Genomic DNA, 8,346 nt, shown 5'->3' with positions numbered 1-8,346 from the left:
GCATCTTCTTCTGAGGTAAATTCTGGCTTATTCCTCTCAGCGCATGTTCTTCTGAGGTAAATTCTGACTTATTCCTCTCAGCGCGTCTTCTTCTGAGGTAAATTCTGGCTTATTTTTCTCAGCTTTTTACATTAAAACTGTAATGTGAGTTTTTTCATAAGATGTTTTCATTTTAAGCAATGTGTGCTTTTTTGATTTCAGTTGTTCTAAATATTCAATAAATAAGCATAAATAGTTTGTTAAAATCACAAAAATAAGACATGCACTCTTTCATTAGAAAAATAAAATCCCACCTTGTCAGTCAAGAACAGCAAAATGAAGTGAATAATAAAAATGATCGTTCAACAATTGTAATCGAGGTAAAATGTTAAATTAATCGAGAGTTTGATTTTAGGTCAAATTGTCCAGCCCTATTAATTCCCTACAGTTGCTTACACAGCAACTTTGTTAAAGCTCAAACCATCAGTTGGTCAGAAATGTAGAATCCAACCTGATCTGACCCATGCTCCATCTAGCCCGAGATCTAGTGTGTACTTAACCCTGGACGGAGATTTGCCATAACATTAGCCTTCACTTATTCTACTTGAGAAAATAAGTTCTTCTTGTTTGAAGAATTACGATTCTGCAAGTATTGTGATTTGAAATTACATTGTATTGCTATTTTTGTTTGCTTTTAACACTAAACCATGAGGAAAAGTAGAAGCATGCACAATGTATAAAATTAGTCATATTTACAAAAACAATCACATCTTTCTGATTTTAATTTTAAGATCAACATAGAGTACAGTGACAAAATGCTCCTCTCTGTAGTTACTTTTCAAGCAAATTATCGCGTTTATGGACATTCAGTGACCTTCCTGAGGTAATGTTACATTAAATTGTTTACAAGCTGTGCCCCCGGACCCCCTAGAGGCATCAAGGTCCACCCACCACAGTCTTACAAAATCCTGTGGGAAACACTGATCAATCCTTTACTTAGACAAGTGAATTTATTGAAGGGTACCAGGAAAGCTAGGCAAATTAATTCATTTAGAATATACTCTCATTCATTATTAATTTTATGCCTAAAATGTTCGTTAATGTTTATCTTGTCACATTGACAGTTATAATCTAAATTACATGAACCACATTGTAAATGATATAGGGTATTTTATATGGCTAAATTAGACAAAAGTTTATTAGTTTGCATCCCTGATTATTTCGGTTTATTTCAGCTGTTAAATATTAAATGCTTAGTTTAGCTACTTAACAGTTTATCTTGCGCTTTATAACTATTAACTGAAGCGTCACACTGGAATTCACGCTCAGCTGCCTCAGCAGTTTCTGTCAGCGTAGAACGAAAGGCCCTATTGCTCACAACCAGCTTATGTGTGCATGCTATTTGCCATGTTGTGACAGATCGCTAGATCAGTTACAAGAGCAAAACAAGTTTCATTTTAAATAGAGCTTGTAATATATAATAAGAAACGGCATGCACACATTAAATGTAAGGGATAATCCACAGCTAGCATGTGCCTTAAAAGATTTTAATATAGGACTTGGAGGCAAACAGTAAAAAATACTGTAATTTTCATCAGTTATGGCTCGTTAGCATTCTGCCTGCTTTAAATCAGACATAGAGGGGAAGTAGTGCGGTAAAATCACATTTATTTGAATGAATTAATTATATCATTTATTAGAAAAAATTACTGCATGTGAGAAAGAGGGATGAAAGTCACGCGTGTGAATTACATGCATCTGCGCATCTCTCTCTACCAGCAATAAAGCTTAGTTGCATCAAAAACAGCGATTATATCCCCTTGTTGCTGAGAAATATAACGTAGCGAGTCTATTTTAGAAGCTATTTTATTAATAAAAGTTTGTGCGCCACAATGTTTCTGTGCGCTGCGCGATTTCTGATATCTGTGTTCAGTTATGTGTGTATGCGTGCATCTATGAAAGCATTGTAGCCTACTGCACACAGTTTAGGTTTAGCTACAAGCCCGACCCAAACCCAAGAATATTTCGAGACCTGTTGGACTCAGATCGGGTAGCAGACCTCCAGGTCGGCGGCAGTTTGCCCAATTTAACATACTGAATTGGCGTCGGGCCGTCGGCGAGAGTGAGAACTCTTGATTGGAAGTTCAGTTTAGCGAACGAATCAGTGCCCGAGAATTCAAGTGAAAGTGATGAAAACCAGTAAATGAAGGCGGCACAGACTGAGGGCTGTTCTAATGTTACGTGACCTTACCCAAGTATGTGAATATATTCATAACAACATGAGCGGCTAAAAATGAATAAAGTTATCAACATAACTGATATTCAAAATGGTAAGCAAGCGCTGCTTTGTTTACGTTTCATATATCTTGTATATTCTTGTTTCGGTTTCTCCTTTTTGAATGGCTAATACATACTATTGATAGCTGCTGATATAGACAGCTAATTGTTCTCGCACAGAATGCACGTGTTAGTTTGCAGTTGGCTGAGGTCTGTATGGTGTGTTCAATCGCAGCATTTTGATCCAGATGCTGCCGACGCAAGGAGACAACATCGTCGGCTTTTGTAGCCGCTAGTTCTTTGAAGTGTCCCGGCCTTAAATGCTTTCATGTTGCTTTTCATATCTTTTGCTTTGTGGCTTTAAACTGTGGTTAACTTGTATTTATCTTTTTTTGCTTTAGACCTGCTGGTGCTGAAAGAGGAGAATCAAGATCCGAATGAAATGGAACAGACAGATCAGTGTGAGAAACACCATGATTTCATAACTGGTGAAAAAGCCACACAAAGTGGAAGTAGGAGGGTGCTGAGCCTGTGGCTGTTCTATATGCAAGCATCAATGTCTTGAACTTGATGCGAGCTGCAACCGGTAGCCAGTGCAAGGAGATAAAAGAGATAAAGATATCTGTGTTCAGTTATGTGTGTATGCATGCATCTATGAAAGCATCGTAACCTACTGCATACAGTTTTAGTTTAGCTACAAGCTAGACCCAAACCCAAGAATATTTCGAGACCTGTTGGACTCAGATCGGGTAGCAGACCTCCAGGTCGGCGGCAGTTTGCCCAATTTAACATACTGAATTGGCGTCGGGCCGTCGGCGAGAGTGAGAACTCTTGATTGGAAGTTCAGTTTAGCGAACGAATCAGTGCCCGAGAATTCAAGTGAAAGTGATGAAAACCAGTAAATGAAGGCGGCACAGACTGAGGGCTGTTCTAATGTTACGTGATCTTACCCAAGTATGTGAATATATTCATAACAACATGAGCGGCTAAAAATGAATAAAGTTATCAACATAACTGATATTCAAAATGGTAAGCAAGCGCTGCTTTGTTTACGTTTCATATATCTTGTATATTCTTGTTTCGGTTTCTCCTTTTTGAATGGCTAATACATACTATTGATAGCTGCTGATATAGACAGCTAATTGTTCTCGCACAGAATGCACGTGTTAGTTTGCAGTTGGCTGAGGTCTGTATGGTGTGTTCAATCGCAGCAATGTGCTGGTTAGACCCTGCTTCGGAGTAGGAGCTAATTTGGTTCTCGAAAAAGGCAGTCTGGTACTAAAATTGCACCCAGTTCCGGCGGAGCGAAAACGCCAAAAAGTGGTTAGTTCCACAATTACTTCTGGTACTATGAAAAGGTTCCCGCGGTGCGAAAGGCCCTATTGCTCACAACCAGCTTATGTGTGCATGCTATTTGCCATGTTGTGACAGATCGCTATATCAGGTACAAGGGCAAAACAAGTTTTAATTTTAAATTTAGCCCGTAATATATAACAAGAAACGACATGCACACATTAAATGTAAGTGATAATCCACAGCTAGCATGTGCCTTAAAAGATTTTAATATAGGACTTGGAGGCAAACAGTAAAAAATACTGTAATTTTCATCAGTTATGGCTCGTTAGCATTCTGCCTGCTTTAAATCAGACAGAGGGGAAGTAGTGCGGTAAAATCACATTTATTTGAATGAATGAATTATATCATTTATTTGAAATAATTAGTGCATGCGAGAGAGAGGGATGAAAGTTGAGTGTGTGAATTACCTGTGTCTGTGCAGTGAAGCTATTTTATTAATAAAAGTTTGTGTGCCACAATGTTTCTGTGTGTGCGCTGCGCGATTTACGATCTACATTGGCATGCGATTATTGCATCCAGCTGCCGCTGATCACAGCGTGAGTATAAGTAGGCAGCAGGTGCAGCGCATATTCAACTTTTCGCTTCGGAGCCGAGCGATCACATTGTTTTGCTCCTGACTACTCTACTGAGAGAAGAAGACTTAACGAGTTCAGCGTGCTCTTTGAGAGCTCTTCGTGTTGGCGGTACGGCGCTTCAGCAGTGGTGGTTTCCCGTTTCAAGTGGGTTGCACACATCAGGCTGGAGTACCCCGTTTGTGTTGGCAGTTGAGTCCAGGGTCTGTAGGTACTCATCTGGACTGTCCGGCGATGCTTATACGGCCTGTGGAGAAGGTGCCTCCATCTTACACGCTACGGCGTTACTGCAGGTTCTACAGGCTAAAGCACTGAGGGGCCTGCACGAGGGTGGTCACGATCCGGAAGTTCTAAAAGAGCTCCAAACCACAACTGATCTCGCACTCCGAGCGATGAAGGTCACCGCGAGTTCTCTGAGTCGCGCGATGTCCACAGGAGTGGACAGGAGTGTCACCTCTGGTTGTGTCTGGTCGACATGTGGGACGCCCACGCTACGGCGTTACTGCAGGTTCTACAGGCTAAAGCACTGAGGGGCCTGCACGAGGGTGGTCACGATCCGGAAGTTCTAAAAGAGCTCCAAACCACAACTGATCTCGCACTCCGAGCGATGAAGGTCACCGCGAGTTCTCTGAGTCGCGCGATGTCCACAGGAGTGGACAGGAGTGTCACCTCTGGTTGTGTCTGGTCGACATGAGGGACGCCGACAAAGTTCGGTTCCTCAAGGTCCCTGTGTCCCAGGCCGGCCTTTTCGGCGACACAGTCGAGAACATGGCCCAGCAGTTCTCGGCTGCACAGGAGCAGACTGAGGCGATCCCAGCCTGCTCGTCGCCGAGGGCGGCATCCTGTGTCCACCCTCACTCCCGTGCCGCATCCGCAGCAGCCTCAAGCAAGTGGCGCCGTGGAGCTGGGCATAGGCAGGCCACCCCGCCCGTCCAGGACCCCGTCAACCTGGCGGTGAATGGAAGAGCAAGAGGCCTTGGGACAGGCGACCCAGAGAGAGAGGGAACTGCTCTTTGGGGGATGGTGAATGCACCTCTCCCTCCCCTGGAGGGAGAAAAATCTCGACAGGAAAAATCTCAACAGGAGAGAGGTTTTCTCTGTCTCTGGGTCCCACGAGGGCATGGAGAGTCGTGGATGGACCAACAACGGACCACACTCATCCTCCTCTCTGGCCAGAGGGCAGCAGCGAGTGGTTCGAGAGCGTCATCAAAGTCCCTACTCACGCTCCCTCTGCCAAACTGTGGAACCAGGCGTGCCTGGCTACCCGAATGTCTCGCTGGCTCCTGCGGACCATCAGACTCAGCTATGCTATTCAGTTCGCCCGGCATCCCCCCCAAGTTCAGCGGCATCTGCTTCACATCAGTGAAGGTGGCTGATGCTCCTGTCTTGCGTGCGGAGATCGCAGTCCTACTGGCGAAGGATGCGATAGAGCCGGTCCCTCCAGCCGATATGGAGATGGGATATTACAGCTCCTACTTTGTTATACCCAAGAAAGGTGGTGGGTTATGACCAATCTTGGACCTGCATGTCTTGAACTGGGCCCTTCACCGGTTACCGTTCAAGATGTTGACGTAGGAATGCATCTTCGGGTGCATCCGTCCCTGAGATTGGTTTGCAGCGATCGACCTGAAGGACGCGCACTTTAATGTGTCGATCCTTCCGCACCACAGACTATACTCGTCCCTCGAATGGTTCGCGTTCGAAGGACGAGCATATCAGTACAAGGTCCTACCCTCCGGGCTGTTGCCCCGTGTCTTCACGTAAGTTTTAGAAACAGCCCTTGTTCCCCGGAGAGAACAGGGCGTTCGCATTCTCAACTACCTCGACATCTGGCTCATACTAGCTCAGTTTCAGGATCAGTTGTGTGCACACAGGGACTTGGAGCTTTCGCACCTCAGCCGGTTGGGCCTTTGGGTCAACTGGGAAAAGAGCAAACTTTCCTTGACGCAGAGGATCTCTTTTCTCGGTATGAAGTTGGATTCGGTCGAGCACGCCTCATGCAAAGACGTGCTCAGTCGGTGTTGAACTGCCTGAATATGTTCAAGTGCAGGATGGCGGTCCCACTGAAACAGTTTCAGAGGCTTCTGGGGTATATGGCAGCTGCAGCGGCAGTCACGCCGCTGGGGCTGCTTCATATGAGAGCGCTTTAACACTGGCTCCATGGCCGAGTCCTGAGGTGGGCGTGGCTACGCGGCACTCACCGAGTCCGAGTCACACCGGCCTGCCACCAAACCTTCACCCTGTGTTCAGACCCTTCGTTTCTCCGTGCAGGAGCGCCCCTGTAACAGGTCTCCAGGCATGGCGGGGTTTACACAGATGCCTCAACCACCGGCTGGGGGGTCACGTTCGACGGGCTTGCAGTGTCGGTGGTTTGGACGGGCCCCCAACTGCACTGGCACATCAATTGCCTAAAGTTGCTGGCAGTATGCCTGGCCTTGAGCCGTCTCAAGAGGCACTTACAAGGCAAGCGCGTGCTGGTCCGCACGGACAACAATGCGACCGATGTAAGGTGGTCTACGCTCATGTCGCAACTCGTCCGTCACCACCTCCTCTGGAGTCAGAAGCATCTGAGGTCATTCACATTCCTGGTCTGCACAACCAGGCAGCCGATGAGCTGTCACGAGCTGCACTCCCGGGAGAATGGAAACTCCATCCCCAGACGGTCCAGCTGATTTGGAGTCGTTTCGGAGCCGCTCAGGTAGATCTGTTTGCCTCTCCAGAAACCTCTCACTGCCAGTTGTTCTACTCTCTGGCCGAGGGAACACGGCATGGATGCACTGGCACACAGCTGGCCGCGGGGCCTTCGCAAGTATGTTTCCCCCAGTGAGCCTTCTTGCACAGATACTGTGCAAGATCAGGGAAAACGAGGAGCAGGTCCTGCTCATAGCGCCTTACAGGCCCACTCGAACTTGGTTCCCGGAACTGATGCTCCTTGTGACAGCCCCTCGGCAGATTCCTCTGAGGAAGGATCTACTGACTACTGATCTACTGAGACAGGGCACCCTGTGGCACCCGCGTCCAGACCTCTGGAAACTTCATGTTTGGTTCCTGGACGGGACGTGGAGGTTCTAGGTGACTTACCCTAAGAGGTAGTTGACACCATCACTTCGGCGAGAGCACCGTCTGTGAGACACTCTTACGCCTTGAAGTGGAACCTGTTCGTCGAATGGTGCTCTTCTCACCGAGAAGACCCCCGGAGATGTCCGATCAGAGTCGTTCTGTCCTTTCTGCAGCAGAGGTTGGAGCGAAGGCTGTCTCCCTCCACCCTTAAAGTCTATGTGGCTGCGATTGCTGCCAACCACGACCCCATGGAAGGGAAGTCGGTGGGGAAGCATGACCTGGTAATCAGGTTCCTTAGGGGGCGAGAAGGCTAAATTCTCCACGGCCTCCCTCTATACCCTCTTGGGACCTGTCTCTAGTGCTCAGAAACTTCAGCTCGACTGTCTGCAAAGGCTCAAATGGGCCCTGCTGTAGTGTTCAGAGCACTACAGCAGGGCCCATTTGAGCCTGTGCAGTAGGGATGGGTGATATGGGCTTAAAAATGTATCACGATAATTTCTGATATTTATTGTGAGTACACAATGTAATGAATGTTTAATTCATACTGGAAGCCGGAGGGCGCCCTTGCGCAGAAACTCCACATATGCAAGTAGAAGTAATGCTCCAGGAAGAAGTATCCAGGGATCGCTGTAGCTGAATACAACGCACATAGAGAAATTTTAACAGGAATCCTGAAGACAATAAACATGCGATTGCACAAAATATATGGCATCTGTGTTCTTCAAGCAATCTTGGGTAGTTTTTATAAGGATAGAGTATATTTACAATGCAATGCTAATCGACATAGCCTTTATCACTGTATATAATGCTATAAAATTGTATGATTTCTTCTTTATTCTGTGATACAAAACCACGTCTGATCACAAAAATAAGATATTTAAAACACTCGACTGTTATGAAGATAATATGGAGTAAAAGCATGTCAATAAATTAAAATATCTTTGTTGGACAACAGGTTTGTAAACGACTCATACACATGTAAAACTGTGTCGAACATATGTGCTACTGTAGTACATTTACTCAAGGTTCAGACTGATTTTTGTCTCATTGTACAGCCCTATCCAAACCTGTTCCAGATTGTAGAAGGAGCTGCTCAATTTCA

General features: G+C 45.9%; 1 protein-coding gene across 1 annotated transcript in view; it reads left to right on the top strand.

The window, feature by feature from the left end:
- Window positions 1-2,512: 2,512 nt before the first annotated feature.
- Window positions 2,513-8,346, top strand: part of LOC107663207 (gastrula zinc finger protein XlCGF8.2DB-like) — a gene marked incomplete at its 3' end in the record, with an annotated part of 9,574 nt that continues 3,740 nt past the window's right edge. The window contains exon 1 of the mRNA XM_016453383.1: window positions 2,513-2,741. Coding sequence (XP_016308869.1) covers window positions 2,699-2,741 — 43 coding nt within the window. The remainder of the gene's footprint in view (window positions 2,742-8,346) is intronic.

This window comes from Sinocyclocheilus anshuiensis, unplaced genomic scaffold, assembly GCF_001515605.1.
Source record: "Sinocyclocheilus anshuiensis isolate Anshui unplaced genomic scaffold, SAMN03320099.WGS_v1.1 scaffold2413, whole genome shotgun sequence".
Lineage (NCBI taxonomy): Eukaryota > Metazoa > Chordata > Actinopteri > Cypriniformes > Cyprinidae > Sinocyclocheilus > Sinocyclocheilus anshuiensis.
The sequence above is the reverse complement of the archived record's forward strand: the minus strand, read 5'-3'. Positions and strand labels throughout refer to the sequence as shown.